General features: G+C 38.4%; 1 protein-coding gene across 2 annotated transcripts in view; it reads right to left on the bottom strand.

Annotated features, from left to right (window-relative positions):
• The window catches only part of prkacb (protein kinase cAMP-activated catalytic subunit beta), a 91,030-nt gene that overhangs the window by 52,781 nt on the left and 20,659 nt on the right, over positions 1 to 17,590 (bottom strand). Inside the window, exon 1 of one of the 2 annotated variants that reach the window (XM_003223089.4) lies at positions 450 to 751. The exons of the other annotated variant lie outside the window; for it this stretch is intronic. Coding sequence (XP_003223137.1) covers positions 450 to 636 — 187 coding nt within the window. The 5' untranslated portion in view covers positions 637 to 751. Of the gene's footprint in view, positions 1 to 449; positions 752 to 17,590 lie in introns of those variants that run through there. 2 annotated transcript variants of the gene reach the window in all.

Consider the following 17,590-nt stretch of genomic DNA (forward strand, 5'->3'; position numbering starts at 1 on the left):
CAACTCTGGTAACCCTGTTTTCCACACTGTACCAGTCTTGCCCATACAGGGCCCTAAATGGAAAATGATTTCTATGCGGCCTGTTTCAGTACATTTGCTATCCTTGTTGGACTAAATGTCCATCTGTTAGATCATGCTTCCTTCTTCTGAAAATTGTATTATAAGGTCAGTGAACAATGAAAAGCCAGGATCTTATTGCTTTCAAAAGCCAACTTGAAAGAAATATGCACTTAAATGACAAGGTGAAATTATGTAAAATAATAAATTGATAACAGGAAATCCGATCATTAATTTTACCCCATAACCAGCAAGTGTTTTAAGAAACAGAACTACAGACTTGAATCCACCTGCTGATTATTTAAGCGGTTTAGCTGTCAACATTTTTCTATATTTAGTATGCCACAGTTTAAAGCTTGCCATTACAAACCAAGTAACCTCCACACACTTACTTGATCTCTCCCACAGTGCAGCAAGTTCAGAGAAGTGCGGAGACTCATTTTCCTGAGCTGCTTTCAGTTCACTGGAGGAGCCCTTGGAGTGCCTGTGAAAAAGCCTGTTGGCAAATCCCTCCAGTCTCTGCAAAGCATTTGCAGTCCCTGTGCTTGGGTTGCCCTGTAACTCCTTCTGAGCAGCCATCTATACACATTTAGTTTGTGTGTTAAAAGCAAGAAACAACTCCAAACTTAAGAATTCAACTTCAAAGCCAAGTGCTGTGCATGTGTCAGACTTCCTGTATGCAGTGCGTTAAAGCCACAACTGTTGTTCTGCTTCCTGTTAATATAAAACCAACTTCAAGAGCTATTCTCAGGCTCTTGATATCAGCTCAGGGTGGTGACGGGGAGGGGGGGGGGCAACATGACTTGTTTGCGTGCTTTCCCTCCTTCCCAAATAAGCCACATGATGTTGAGAACAAACACACTTGTTAAATTCAAAAAGAGCACTAAAAAACTGATTATATAGACATTTATGTGTATATATGCATAAAAGGATATTATATACCTAAAAGAGTTAGTGTTCAATTTTAACTTTTGGAAAAGTTAAGTTATTATCCATATTAAATCATACAGTGAGCTTCTGCTACATATAGTGTAAGGAGGAGAAATATATTTTTGAACAATTTGGGGAATGAATGGAATGCCTTTATGTCAACTCACTCAAAAGGTTACAAACTGTGTAGTATAAAATTTTATGTAAGATAGTTTTTATATTCCTCCATGTACATCATTCAGACCCGAGAAGCTCGTATTGGTGATGATACAATGGGCCCTTGGTATCCACTAGGTTTGGTTCCAGGACCCCATATGGATACCATAATTGGGAGTTCTCAAGTCCCAGTATATACAATAGTGTAGTAATGTTTGCAAACCATGGGCAGTTAAATTCTTGGATGAAAAACCTGTGGATGCAGAACCTGTGAATACAGAAGGGTAACTGTATAGACTTCTGAAGAGCTTATGACTGTCAGTACTCAATTGAACTGCATATCTGGTATATTACAAGCCTACTTTAAAAACTGTTAATGCATGAGACTGTTTCTCTCCAAATAATTCACTTTATTTTATTACATAATATGTAGTTTCCGTTTTCATTTCCTCCTATTTCTCAAACAGCAACAATCAAGATAGAATGCAGTAGTTCGCAGCTCTCTTTACTATAGTATACTGTATATTCATATTTCAGCTTACAGAATACAGATATTCATCTTTTCAGATGTAATCAATATTTAAATAGTAAAATTTTATGAGTTACTGCATGATTTTAAAGAACTTTTTATGTTTTCAAAACAGCATAATTTCACTGGGCATAAAGCCCACTAGACACAATGAAGATCCTGTGTAGACATGTACAAGATTGCACCGTAAACTCTTTCTAATTTTGCAATTTTGCATGAATTAAAAACTAGAATGGTATAGTTCTGTGGAGTACAACTCTGGAGACAAGCATTTGTATTGCTTCTCAGCCATGGAAACTCATGGGGTGATTTTGGGCAAGTTGCACACTCTCAGCCCCACAATAAGGAAAACAAATCACCTCTGAACAAATTTTGCCAAGAAAACCACACCGTAAGTTGGAAACAACATAGGTTAGACACAACATCATGGCACACAACAACTATCAATTGGTTAATAGTGCAAATACCTAGCATAGTTATCAGCAGAGAACACTGGTACAGATATAGCCTAATGAATGCTTGGAAGAGGTAATGGGCTGGATGAGGAAAAACAAATTGAAACTGAATCTAGACAAAACAGAGGTGTGCGCCATCAATGGTCCTAATCTGGAAATGGAGGTGTGTCAACCAATCCTGGATGGGGTTATACTCCCATTAAAGACTCTGTCCGCAGCTTGAAATTGCTTCTGGATCTGTCTCTCCAAATGTCAGTAGTGCTTACTATCAACTTTGTTTGATCCTCCAGCTGCTCCCCTTTCTAGAGGACCTAAAGATGGTAGTGCCTGTGATGGAAACCTCAAGGTTGGACTTCCACAATGCACTTTACATTGGGATACCTTTGTACCAAGTTTAGAAACTTCAATTATTTAAAAAAATGGCAGCCAGGAACATCCAGGGGTGAGCATATTACACCTATGTTAAAGTCACGCCACTGATTGCCAATTAGTTTCCAGGCAAAGTGTTGTTTAAAGCCCAACATGGTTTGGGTCCAGGTTACCTAAAGGATTGCCTTCTCCCGTTCAATCCACTATGAACACTGAGGTCCTCCAGGGTGGGGGTGGGGGATCTACTCCAGCCTGCCAGAACCCAAATGGCGACCATCACCCAGAAGACCCTATTATCGGCCGCCCCACAACTAAGAAATGACCTGCCAGAAAAGCTCTGTCAGCTAGATCTGTTGTCACAATTTAAAATACATCTGAAGACCTAGCAGGCCTACCCAACCAGTTTTATTCACAAATTTTAAACTTGCATATTATGATCAATCTTTCTTTTGTGTACAGTGTTCCCTTACTTATCACGGGGGTTATGTTCCAGGACCACCCGCAATAGGTGAAAATCCGCGAAATAGAGAAACTATATTTTAATATTTATACATTATTTTAGTAGTTATACACTATTTTAAGTCTTTATCAACCAATCATGTGTTGATAAATTGCTTCCTTCTCCTCCTGTTGCCGCTTGGGCTCCTTTTCTCTCCCTTCGGCTTCTTCTTCCTCAGGCTGTAAATTGTAATTTTTTATTATTTATAATATTTGTAGAGTGTATTGAAAAACAGCAAAACAGCGAATCCATGAAAAGTGAACCGCAAAGTAGTGAGGGAACACTGTATTTTAAAATGTATTTTGTAAAAATATGTTTTATGAGTATTTTGTAGAATGTTTTTAAATGATTATGTGTTTTTAGAAATATTGTAACCTGCCTCGAGCCAAGAGAAGAGGCAAGCGAGAAATAATGATAATAATAATAATTGTCCAATAAACAACTTTCTCATTCCTGGGATCCAAATACCATATATACTCGAGTATAAGCCAGGTTTTTCAGGACTGTAAAAGGCCCCCTCGACATACTCGAGTGAGGGTCCTGGCCGGCTTAAATTAGAGTTCTGTATAAATATTCAAAAACATTTAATCGATTGATGCCTCAATTAATGTAATTTGATTGGTATCTATTTTTATTTTTGAAATTTACCAGTAGCTGCTGGATTTCCCACCCTTGTCTTATACTCGAGTCAATAAGTTTTCCCAGTTTTTTGTGGTAAAATTAGGAGCATCAGCTTATATTCAGGTCAGCTTGAGTAAATACGATAATTACTCCTACATGTATTCACAGTAAAACACCAGTTTCTTATCACCATGCCACAAAGAAGATTTCATTTGAAAATGTGGGGATTTTCAACAGCATCTTGCGAGATAAAGCGGGGGGGGGGGGGGCACCTACTATTTAAAGGAAGAATAAAGTTTTTTTAACATGTGTATGCTCCTTACTGTCTTAGGAGTGCCTAAAGTAGCTCTTTTGATTCCTGCCTATTACTAAAAGCAAATAAAACATTACAAACACAATTCATGCAAAAGAATGTTAAAATCAATTCAGGACTAACCAATACTCTGTCTCTTGCCAACAGAGCTTTTTAAAGCCATTGAGGAAGTCTTTCTTTAGCAAGAGAGCAATGTAAAGATGAGGCAGCAATGTTTCTATAAATAACAACGCCCAGAGGAAGTTGTTGCTATGGCAGCACTGGCCACATTTCTATTTTAAATTCAGAAGATATCTGCTGGCATCTGCTGTTCAAAAGGTAAAAATGCAGCTATTCGGTATAGTAAGTTACCCTCAAAATTAATTTGTGCTACATGAAAGAATTCCTTTAAAAAATTAATGTACTATGCATTTGGGCTTAGATCCAAAACTGGATACACAACTTGAAGGTAGAGGAAGGGATATCAGTGTCCTTCAACCCTCAAAGTGAGACATTTTCAGGGGGTGTGAGGGAAGGAAGAAGCAGGAAAGCTCTTTTCCATGAAAGGAACATTATGTCCAGGGAATAGAAACTGGCTTTTGTCATGATAAAAAATGATAAAAGTATGAGTCACAGTGCAATTAACACAGAAACTTCAACAAAAGACTCAATGTATATAGAAAAGCAGCAGTCAAACAAAGAAGGTCAGTGCAAACATCTAACCATGTTCAATTCCAGCAAAAAGTGCAAGATCTTTCATCTATGTGTAGAAGCAGCTGCATCATGATATTGAATAAAATTCCCTAAAGCAGTGGTTCTCAACCTGTGGGTCCCCAGGTGTTTTGGCCTACAACTCCCAGAAATCCCAGTCAGTTTACAGTTGTTAGGATTTCTGGGAGTGAAAGCCAAAACATCTGGGGATGGACCCACAAGTTGAGAACCACTGCCCTAAAGAGACCTTCCTTTACCATATTAACCAGTGTTTATGTTTCTCAAAGTTTCAGGTACACAGATGCATCTAGGCTTCCAGCGCTATCAACTCATTAAATATTCATCCACCCCTTTAGTTATATTCCTGCCTTTCCCCTAGGCTAGGACCCAAGGCAACTTGCAAAAAAATAATAATATACGAAATGCATATAGTTAAAAACGTACAAAAACAACATTGAAACCATACTGAATATCAAATGAATTAAAACCAATTATAGTCATCCTTCCACATTCATTGGGGCTAAAAGCAGAGGACACCTGTGAAACTGAAAAATGGCAAACAAAGAACTGGCTATTTTTTATTTTTATTTTTGCTGAGAGAACATTCTTCTAGGAATTTCTAGGTCTTCTACCATGATTCTCAGCAGGAACTGACCACAGAATCGCACTGGAGAACAGATTTAATCAAATCCGTGAAAATCAAATCCAGAAAAGTGTGTGAAGGGACACCTGTAAAATCACCTTTTTTCAAAACAGATTAAAATGAGTTTCCAAAGGCTTAATAGAAAATGAAGGTCTTTGCTTGTTGCCAAAAGGAAAACAAAGGGGGAGCCATTCTAACGTCCTTAGGGAGATTGTTTGAAAGTGTGGGGCTTTCTCCCCTGTTCACACTAGTCATGTCTCTGAAGGGGGTGGACACAGAAAAGTCCATCCCCTGTATATCTTAGGGCTTTGGCAGGCTCATATGGAAAGAGGCAACCCTTCAAACAACCTGGGCCTGCGCCATATATGCCTTTATAGGTCAAAACCAGCACTTTGGTTTGTGTCTGGAAACAGACTAGCAGCCAGTGGAGATGTCGCAAAATGGGATCTGTGTTCACCCTTCAGCATTCAAAGTCAAAAGAGCAGCATTTTCCTAGTTGATCATGTAGCTTAATCTCAGAGAATGTCACGAGGTCAACACCCTATACCCTATCATTAACTAAAATGTCTTACATAATTTTGAAATCAATTTTCCAGCACTAAAGATATTTTTCTACAAATCTTTTAAATGTATCTCTAGCTAGAATAACATTTCTGTACTTGTCCCTGGACCTGACAAGTTTGCAGAAAAGAAGGAAACTATTTTATCTAGTGGAAACAATTTAATGGCGGCCTTTGGCACATTAGGAAAACCGTGACAATTCATTCTCATCAGAAAGCCTGAGAAGTAGGGCTCCACCCTTTCCTAAAAGGTGGCTCTCTAAAAAAAGATTATCATCACAAACAACTCCAAAGCAGAAATGGACACAGACCAAACTCATTTGTACAGTCTGCTCTCCTAGAATGTATCCATACTACAGTTATACCATGTTAATATCACTTGATCTCTCATGAGTCTATTGTCCAAAATTGGGGATTTGCCAGTTGAGGAATTTGTTAGAATTCTTTGCTAGAAACCCCTAAAATGCTCTTAATTAACATCACTATAGTTATCTAGCAAAGAATATGCCTCAAACTACAACTCCCAAAAGTGCAGACACTGCAATTCAAGGGCTATCAAACTACTTTATCTGTGTATATCGGGTACACTCTTTGTCTCACATCTAAAATAGCTCCTTAAAAAACATATTTACCTGGATGCAAGGCCAGTACAGCGATATACTGAGTTAAGATTTAAATTTGTTCCATGACCGAGCTCTTAACTCAAAAGAGAATTTCCCTGTTGAAATGCTATTAATTTATTCCGGTCCCCCGAATCCTCTTCCCATATTTTTGTTATGTGTTTTTAAATAAGAAATTCTACTTTATAAATAACAAATAATGTATAAATGCACATTCACATGGAACAATAAAAAGATCAAGTTTAACATGGTAGAAGCATGAAGTCATGGCAAAGAAGCAGATTTGAGGTAACAAAATATGTGTTGGCCAGTATAACAGCAAGGCAAAACCTGCACATTCACAAGGAATAATAAAAAGAAAGATCCACTTTAAAATGGTAGAAGCACAAAGAGAAGAGGCAGAAGCATCATTTTCTTCATACTGTACTCATGTACTCATTCTCCCTCTCTTGCTCTCTCCCTCTCTCTCTCTTCATGAAGCCAGATATACCAGGAATTAAAAAACACACACACACAAAGTCAACTAACTCAAAGTTCCTCAAAGTGGAAAAAAAAGCAGACAGCAATCTCCCAAAGCGGACAAGAGCATGAGACACGGAGGCTGCTCCCTTGAAGCCCGAAAGTCCTGTACACTCATGCTAGCATGCTTTCTGGCACTAGTTCTTAACTCAAAATGCGTCTTTTATGTCAAAGTGAAACCTGTATCAAGTGACAGCTCTTAACTCAAAACACTCTTCAGTTGGGACTCTCCTGAGTAGAGGTTCCACTGTATTCTGATGAATTATGTTGTTAAGTAATAATAATAATAATAATAATAATAATAATAATAATAATAATAATAATCTGGGCATATCACAGCTGGACAACATCAAGCATGAACATGTGAAAACTGTGGTCAGCAAAGAATATACACAAAGGGTCAGAAAAAATTCTCAAAAGCAAGCTCAATGGAGGCAACACCATCAAGGCCATAAACACCTGGGCCATACCTGTCATAAGATATACTGCTGGCATTATAAATTGGACACAGGTGGAACTGGACAATTTGGACAGAAAAACAAGAAAACTAATGACCATTCATCATTCACTTCACCCTCGCAGTAATGTTGACCGGTTATATCTGCCTAGAAGATCAGGTGGCAGAGGACTCTTACAAGTGAAACAAGTAGTCAAAGAAGAAGAACATGCCCTGGCAGAATATATAAAGCAAAGTGAAGAACCTGCTTTGACTGAAGTCAAAAATCAGAAACTCCTCAAAGCACAGCAGACAAAAAACCAGTACAAGAAAACCGCACTACAAACTAGAGCTGACAGCTGGCACAACAAAACATTGCATGGAAAGTTCCTTGACAAAATTGAAGGAAAAGCTGACAAGGAGAAGACCTGGCTATGGCTCACGAATGGGACCCTGAAGAAAGAGACAGAAGGCCTGATCCTTGCAGCCCAGGAGAAAGCCATCAGAACAAACACAATTAAGGCCAAGATCAAAAAATCCAAAATGCAGACTGTGCAAGGAAGCTGATGAAACCATTGATCATATCCTCAGCTGCTATAAGAAAATCACAGACAGATACAAACAGAGGCACAACTATGTGGCCCAAATGATTCATTGGAACTTATGCCTCAAGTACCACCTCCCAGCAGTAAAGAACTGGTGGGATCACAAACCTGCAAAAGTATTGGAAAATGAGCACACAAAGATACTGTGGGACTTCCGAATCCAGACTGACAAAGTTATGGAACACAACATACCAGACATCACAGTTGTGGAAAAGAAAAAGGTTTGGATCATTGATGTTGCCATCCCAGGTGACAGTCGCATTGACGAAAAACAACAGGAAAAACTCAGTCGCTATCAGGACCTCAAGATTGAACTTCAAAGACTCTGGCAGAAACCAGTACAGGTGGTCCTGGTGGTGATTGGCACATTGGGTGCTGTGCCAAAAGATCTCAGCCGGCATTTGGAAACAATAGACATTGACAAAATTATGATCTGCCAACTGCAAAAGGCCACCCTACTGGGATCTGCGCGCATCATCCGAAAATACATCACACAGTCCTAGAGGCTTGGGAAGTGTTCAACTTGTGATTTTGTGATACAAAATCCAGCATATCTATCTTGTTTGCTGTGTCATACAATGTTGTGTCAATAATAATAATAATAATAATAATAATAATAATAATAATAATAATAATAAAAAACTTTATTTGTAGATAAATAAAGTTATATATCTCTATCTCCCCAAGGGGACTTTGGGTGATTTCCAATACATATGGCAAACATTCAATGCCAACAAAAAAAATATCAGCAAGTTACATGAAAAGTGAGACACATCAAACAATATCAAACAGCCTAGTTGCAAACTTAATACCAAATAAGCATATACTAAAAAAAAATCAGACTTAACATCCCTAAAAGACATAATCACATCACATAAATTAACATGAATTAAAAGCGCTTAAAACCTTATTAACAAGTAGGATAAATTCCAACAACTGACAGGTTAGGGTCAATTCCAGTATAGAAAGGATTTAATGTATCTAAATGGTGATATATGTTGGGACGTATTGGTTTTCCTCTCCTGAGAGGCCTTTTAGGACTAAAGGGCAGGGCTAGGGGCGAGGGCGGGGCCTCTTCCCAAGAGCATGAGACAGGGCTGAGCCTCTGTATACCTCCCCTGAGGCGCGTGTTAGAACACGGGGGTGGGGTATAGATATTTAGCCCCACCAGGCACTTGGGAAGAGGCCCCGCCTCCTCCTCTAGCCCCACCCCCTGTGTCCTGGCAGGCACTGCAGGACAAGGATAGAAGCTCAGCCCTGCCTCAGAGCTCATAACTCTGCCCATCCCAGTTCTGGCCACCCATTTGTGGCCCCGCCGACCTCCCCCTCTCCGCCCTACATCTTGGACTGGGGAGAGGCCCTCTTGAGCAGGAGCCATGCCCACCCCTCTAAGCCATGCCCCCCTTTCCAGGGAGCGCTGAATAATATTTTTTCTGGAAAGGGGGCGGTAAGCCAAATAGGTTTAGGAACCACTGGTTTAGGGCTTTATTATAGGAGATGTCCCCTAACTGAGAAAGTTTGTTCTTATTGGTCTGGCTGGTGTCCCTTATTATAAGAGGTGAGTACTTTTTTCCCCCCAGATAAACTGAAGAAGATTAAAAAATGGTAGTGGAGTGGAGTGGGATCTCCACAGAAACAGAAATGTGTGCATTGTTTAATTTATTGCTGTGAACAATATGTTAATTCTACAAACAAATACATAGCTGATTGAAATAAATACTTTCATTTGGTATTTATTCATTTGGTTAATAACTGCGTCCTGCTCATCAACGGCATGTCAGGAATTACGACCCTCTCTTATTGCTATTTTGAAAACTTGGCAACAGTAGGCAAAAGTTGAAGTTGGAATAGGCAGCCCAGCAGGGCTTTCTCCTTCTCCACTCATCCTCCATATCCTTCTATGGGCTTTCTCCCCCTTGTCCACCGCAGAAGGCTATTAGGGAACAAAATGAGTGCAGAAAAAAAGGATATGGCTCTTGTCACAATTATTTAGAATTACAGATGAACTGGAATGTAACCTGATTAACACTAACAAGGAGTTTTCACTAGACATGATTTGAAATTCTGATCTGGCACAAATTCTGGTTAGTGTGAACCACTGTTGACCAATTTGTGACATCCCTGAGCCAAGGTAAGAAGGTATTTATTTACCAAAACAGAGGGCATTAGAAAAGGTTGTATTAACCCTGGTTAAAACCATAAGAACATTACAACTGCAGTGACCTAGAAAGCAACTTTCCACAAATTCCTTCCAAACTGCAATGTTTGACATGATGTATTAATTGCTCAGGCACAGCCAAATGACAAATACCGAAGCCATGTTTGTAACACATAAAATACCAGACTCTGCCTTCTGAATAGGCAATGTTTAGGCCTGGAAACCTTAATCAGATTAGCCAACTAACACTTTCGTCATGATTTAAAATGTGATCCTGTGGCTATTGACGTTATTCTTTCTCCACTTTATTAGATGAAAGAGAACTGTAGAGATTGTTGTTCTTTCATCACTGTGTCCCAAGCTAGCACAATATTTGCCCTTCAGGGTAAAATTACAATAGATGTTTTAACAATTAGTACCAAAGGAAACTACAGCAGACAGTGCGCATGTAAAGCCAATCTGTGTCTTCCACACTCTTGGAAGTTGTTTAATTTTTAACCGATTTTTATAAACTACTAAAATGAAAGGTTCCCTGTATTCTTAAAGAGAGCATATTTGCATGGTAGGCTTTGCTTTTTTTATGTGTCAAAGATTTAAGAGTCATAGAATTATAGGGTTGTATGGGGCTTCGTAGGTCATTTAGTTCAATCCCAGGCCAAAAGTAAGATCTCCAGCTCAAATAACCCAAGAAGGTAGATGCCCAGCATCTCTAGGCAATTGATTCCACTGACAAACTGCTCTCACTGTCAAGAAATTCAATCTAATGTTCAGTCAAAATCCATCCTTCTTTTGAAATAAAATTTTTTGGGCGCATTAGTAATTTGTTGGAGAGCCCGTGCATAGGAGAATTAATCTCCCAACAAGCATGAGAGTAATTTAAATCCCCCATAAGTACTAAGTACTGGTTCTTGCATCTTTGAAATTTGTTTCTGAAAAGCATACCATTTTCCTGAAAATAAGACATGCCCATAAAATAAGCTGTAGCAGGATTTCTAAACATTTGCGCAATATAAGCCATATCCCCCCCAAAAAGACATAGTTATAGGTATGGCTATGCAGCGTACAAGGTCTGCTCCCCAGTCAGTTGTTCTGTGCATGCTGCAAGCTGAACCATACGAGGAGTCATAGAAAATGAAAGTAAAAGTCTCCTCAGTGAAGTGAGGAGCAGGATGCTCTGCTTTAGATATTGTGTGCCCTCAGGGGAAAGACGTAAAGCCATGGCTGGCGTTTTACTCAGCACTGTGGGTCTCTCTGCCCCAGCACCAACCAGCAACAGTCTGTGAGTCTCTCTCACTCCCCACAAACACCAGTAAAGCTGTTGCTCCCCAGTATTGACCAGCAACAGTCTGTGGGTTTCTCTCACCCCACATAACTACCAGGGGGAAAATAGGGGAAAAGCTTCAGCCCAGAAAGATCATCCTATAAATGCAAATTGTTGAACCATACTTAATAAAAATAAGATATCCCCTGAAAATAAACCACAGTGTGTCTTCTTGAGGAAAAATAAATCTAAGGCAGTGTCTTATTTTTGAGGAAACACTTTAATTTACTACCTCTTCTTAATAGTGTGCAGTTAACACTGGTCACAATATTTATTTCTCTTTTTTGCCCAAATGCTCTCAACTAGTCCTCTCTGATCATTCTCATGTATTTCTATACAACAAAAATTGATTGGTTCTTTGACCCATCAGAAAGCAAAGGTATCACAAGTTATCACTACCTCAGCTAATTTGGGAGTATTTCTGATTTCCAGATAAGGGATGATGAACCTGTACTTCTGTATATTTTAAAGTTATATGCAACAACTTAAAATAAACCTATCACATTATGGTTACTGAAGCCATTTAAGTCTTTAATTGCCAATGTCTCAGGTATTTTCATTTTTATATTCCATATTTTTGAACTCAAGCTTTCAAATCTAAAGCTATGACAATATAGACAGATAAAATAATTTGCATTGGAGTATTAAGTTCTTTAATAGGAGTACAAAATTGTAAAGAATCAACGATCTATTGGAAAACTATTCATGCAGACTGCCAAAAAATTTTAGGATTTTTTCCCCCAATAAAACCGGAATACTATCTTCTGGGAATTCGAGAACCAAAATAAGGAAAAGCTATTTATATACTTTACTACAGCTGCAAGAATGGTCTTTGCGAAAAGATGGAAATTGGATAGTATACTGGATATAAAGGACTGGATTATTAAAATAATGGAAATAAAGGACATGGATAAACTAACATTTTAATTAAAAGAAAATAATGGTAGTGGAATAAAAAAGACTGATTGGTCAATTTTTGAAGATTATCTTACAAAACTTTAAAGCCTGGAGAGGGAAAGAAAATTCTTTTTTCAAAGACATAATTTAGTTAAGAATAAACTTGTATTTAAACAGAAGGAAGAACGGAAGTTACAAACTCCCCCCTTCATTTCTCTCTCTCTCTCTCTCTCTCTCTCTCTCTCTCTCTCTCTCTCTCTCTCTCTTCCCCCCCCCCCTTTCTCTTAAATATTCTTTCCTACTTTCCTATACTTGTATTGTTCCCCCACTTTTTATGTAAACCAAAACCTCTATCTTTTTAATTTCAATAAAAATTACTTTAAAAAAAATAAGAGTACAAAATTGTTTGGGCATGGGTCTCCAGAGATTGTTAAAAAAAAACCCAAATGGACACATTTAGCCATGCTTCAAAGATATCTTCAAAAAACAGGCTGACAAATTTTACATTGATTATGTTTGTTCTATATATATTGCGACACAGTGCCTCAAATCCTCAGAAAAGTACTGCTTCTTGCATTCGCGAACTGCTTTCCTTTATCTTTGAGCTTCAAAGGAATCTCTCCTTTCTGCAACAACATGAGAGTTACAGTTGGATAAATATATTGGGTCACAAATATGGGTCATCAATTCAGGTCATAGACCTTCCTCACTTATAATACTCTGAATCCACCATATCCAAAGCAGCCAGATAGCCGATTCATTAGCAACTATCTATAGAAAGGTATAATATTATACTGCCAAGAATATGGAAGTAAACATGAAATTCATGCATATAATTAGAAATAAGATAAAGTATTCAGAATGTTTCATAAACCATTTATGTAAGATAAAAAGTATTTAATACACATTGAACTCTAAAATAGTAGCACGCTATCCTATATATTGCTATAAAAATTCCAACCTTTCTGTAGGCTAGGCAATAATTTTGCAGCTTCAAAAAGGGCTAAGTAAAAAGGCAGCTTTCTACAGCTGATATCTACTACAGAAAAACTTGCTAATAAGCTTTTCAGTGAATGCAAAGAGGTATATATTATGTCTTTGGTCCCACCACAAACCTGTTTCATAGAATTGGAAGATCCTATCAAGTAATTTTGGGATGCTTGCAGTGAAATCGTTGAGAGTAGGGTATTTGTTTCATATGTTTCATTCGTGCTTTTGTACCATATCGTCCATTTGTGTTGCGCGGTACGACAAACTATAACAACGAGAAGCCTTCTGGATATTTACTCTTAAAACTGTTCATCCTAAGGGTCTCTATGATTCTATTTCATTTCAATGTTTTCTAAGAGCCTGTGTATGCCTTTTATGAAGTTCAAATAGGTTCTTCTTATGAGAAACTGGTTACAGTTGGTTGGGACAGAGCCACACCTATATCCATACCAGGCCCCTTTAAATTTCTCTCTATATACAGTAGGGTCTACCTGCTTCTCCTGGGCGTGCTTAAGGAATCAAACTAGTAGCAGACTACCCTTGTAGGAGCGTTGATGTGAGTATACATGCTCCTGTCTTTAATGCTTTTACTATACTTGGTAAGTTTGATCCTATACAAGTGTTTCTAGCCACTCATATGTATTCCCTGTAGGTCCACTCCGTCGCTGATACTTATCCATTGAATCGATTTATTCGAAGAACGTGATACACTGGAAATTTGGCTGTTCTATATATTTTTGATCTTTCACAAACTACCACCTGAGGAAGACTCGACACAGTCGAAACCAGTTGTGGATGGTTACAAACTTTGGATTTGTTTAAAACTTTGGATTCAAAAAGGATTTACTAACTTGGATATATAGGTTTGGATTTACCATCTGTGATTTACACAGTCCTCCATGTGGAACATGAACTCTGGTTGTCATTGGACTCACAAACCTTGAGTATAGGAGTCGTGCTTTCTATGAGGGTATGTGTGTTTGTAACACGTTGATTATATTTTTCTGGACTCTGCTTTAGAAATTTCTTGTCTTTCCTATGTAAGGAAGATTTTGGTTTAGAGATGTGTATTTTGAAGCATTTAGTAATCTATAATCCTTGTCTGTACATTGAATGTTGTTTAACATATACATGAGAGATCATCCAGAGTTTCGGGGTGCGGTGTCATCTGTACGCAGATGATGTCCAGCTCTGTCACTCCTTCCCACCTGCTACTAAGGAGGCTGTCCTGGTGTCTGGCCGCTGTGTCGGACTGGATGAGGGCGAACAAACTGAAATTGAATCGCCCTCAAGGAGAGGTCCTCCTGGTCAGTCGTAAGGCTGAACAGGGTATAGGGTTACAGCCTGTGTTGGACGGGGTTACACTCCCCCTGAAGACACAGGTTTGCAGTCTGGGGGTTCTTCTGGACTCGTCACTGAGCTTGGATCCCCAGGTCTCTGCAGTGTCCTGGGGAGCATTTGCACAACTCAGACTTGTGCGCCAGCTGCGCCCATACCTTGGGAAGTCTGACTTGGCCACGGTGGTCCACGCTCTGGTTACATCCCATTTGGACTACTGCAACGCCCTCCCCACAAATATCTGATAAGCCCCAACCCTTCTGGGCAGTGAAAACATGGCTGTATGCACAAGCTTTTAACGAGTAATATGATAACGTCGACATGGAAGGCTGAAGCAAATGGATCTAATTTACATATGTTTTAAATGTTATAATGTATTTTAATCATGTATAATTTATAGTTTTAATTGATATGTACTGTTTTTGTTTTATTATTATGTTCTTGGCATTAAATGTTGCCAAATGTTGTAAGCCGCCCTGAGTCCCCGCCGGAGAGAAGGGCGGGGTATAAATGCCGGAAATAAATAATAAATAAATAAATGTTCTATGAGTATAGCATATATAGGAAATACTGTCTTATAGCTTATATTATTAGATTAGATTTCTGGTTAGAGTGGCCTCTAGCCTTAGTATTTAATGCCACCTTTGTACTGAGAAAACGCAAAGAGTGCTGAAATGTTTTTGATTACAATACACTGTAAATTAAAGTGTGTGTGTGTGTGTGTGTATTTCTTTTGCAGAAAGATATAAAAGGATGAGATATCAATTTTTCCTTAACTTTGACCATGTTCAAAATTCCTACCTTGCCAACAGCTGGAGTAAATTACCAATGGTCTTAACTATCTCTACATTAATGCAGACACAGGAAATAAACAAGACAAATTTGAACCTTAACCCTGATGGCAAATATGATTTAACAGCCATCACTGAAAGTTGGTAGTGATGTGCTTCGTTACTGCAACATTATAATAGAAAGTAGAACGTATTCCAGAGAAATGAAACAAATAGGAAAGGAGGAGCAGCAGCATGATATGTTATCAATATGTACACCGAAAAGATCTATAGTGGCAAACTTGGAAAACAGGTGAAGGGGATGCAGGTGGGAATTAAAAGGGAGAGAAACAACAACATATATCTGCTATAGGCCTCTCCAAGCTAGACTGAAACCATGAGGTGACTTCTTCCTAGAGCAGGAGGTCATATATTGAAGAACTTTGCAAGGACAGGCAACCACCACTTTACGCATCACTGTAGAAGATGGAGCATGATGGAGCAGGGATCAGGAGATGAACCAATTGAAAAAAATCCACCTAAACATTAGAAAGATCTTTCTGTGTAACTATGCAATAGACTGCCATGGAAAGTACTGATAGTTCTTCAGAATTCTTTGAACATCATTAGGGTGGTTATCTTTTAGTAGTATTTTGCCTGGCCGTGAGTGAGTCACATTAGATAGGTATGTGGGTATATTTATTATTCTATAATACAGAGCCACTGAAACTATGTCAATGTGATAGTGGACAGAAAAAGATAAAGAGCTTGTAGAAAAAAAAATTCTTGAAGAGAAAAGCCGATCAGCCAGATGTTACTACAAGTAAACTGTCACACCAATGCAGTTCAGTCTATATCTAATAAGTCATAATAGGTCATTTTCTACTTGGAGCCCCCCAGTGGTGCAATGGGTTAAACCCTTGTGTTGGCAGGACTGCAGACCAAAAGGTCGGCAGTTTGAATCCAGGGAGCACGGTGAGCTCCTGTCTGTCAGCTCCAGCTTCCCATATGGGGACATGAGAGAAGACCCCACAGGATGGTAAAACATCAAACATACAGGCGTCCCCTGGGCAATATCCTTGCAGACAGCCAATTCTCTCACACCAGAAGCAACTTGCAACTTCTCAAATAGCTCCTGACAGAAAAAATCTGCTTTCAATTTCCTGATCAGAACACCTCAAGAAACTGTGGCTGAAGAAAATGAAATGTTTGCTGAATAAGGGTATTTATTTATTTTTACAATAAAGCCTACCATGAAATGTTTCTTCAGATTCTCACAAAGTATTTAATGTTTTAGCATTTTGAATCCAACTGATTTACTTTACCATGAGCTTTCAGGAATCTCAATCTATTCATTCAGATGGATAGAGCACAGCATTAAGAGCTTAATGCTTAATATATATAAATTGTTTCTAATAAGAAAAAAATGGATGTAGAAAATGACAAGAATAGGATCATCATTGGGCTTCAAATATTAGCACTAAAATCCTGGCAATAAGTAATAATACTCCTATAGCCATGTACATGGAAGTATAGTATACAACCATATTCTTAAGTGAACTGGAAAAATACTTCTTTATTCTTGTCCTTGAAATACATGGCAACTTGATTATCTCAACTCAAAGACAGGAATCAGTTGAGGAGCTTCACTGGAACATCAATAGTTTTCATTCCACCATCCACCTAGATGTAGAACACAACAGACAACTGGTCTTCTGTCTGATACTACTGCACAACTTTTAAAATGGACATGTAAGCCCTATATTATATTGAAAACTAGTGATCACTGTGCATTATTACATATTTCCAGGTTTTATCTACAACACTAGGAAACCTATTTTCTACAGCAAAGCTCAAATGCATCTTTTCAGAACTGCAGAACAGGGTTTTGGGATTCACGATATATACCAGGCATTTCTCAAAATCCTCAAGTACAGTTCATACCTAAGGATGAGTAAAAGACAAGCTGACAAGGTAAGATTGGTAATTAAGAACACTTTACTTCAAGACAGATCCAAAAGAGAAAATGACACAAGACTCTAGTTGTGAAATGCAGCTTGTACCTGAAACCAGTCAAATATATTAGTGAACAAAAATTTATTCTGAAAGATGAT

The sequence above is a fragment of the Anolis carolinensis genome, chromosome 4 (assembly GCF_035594765.1).
Source record: "Anolis carolinensis isolate JA03-04 chromosome 4, rAnoCar3.1.pri, whole genome shotgun sequence".
Classification (NCBI taxonomy): Eukaryota; Metazoa; Chordata; class Lepidosauria; order Squamata; family Dactyloidae; genus Anolis; species Anolis carolinensis.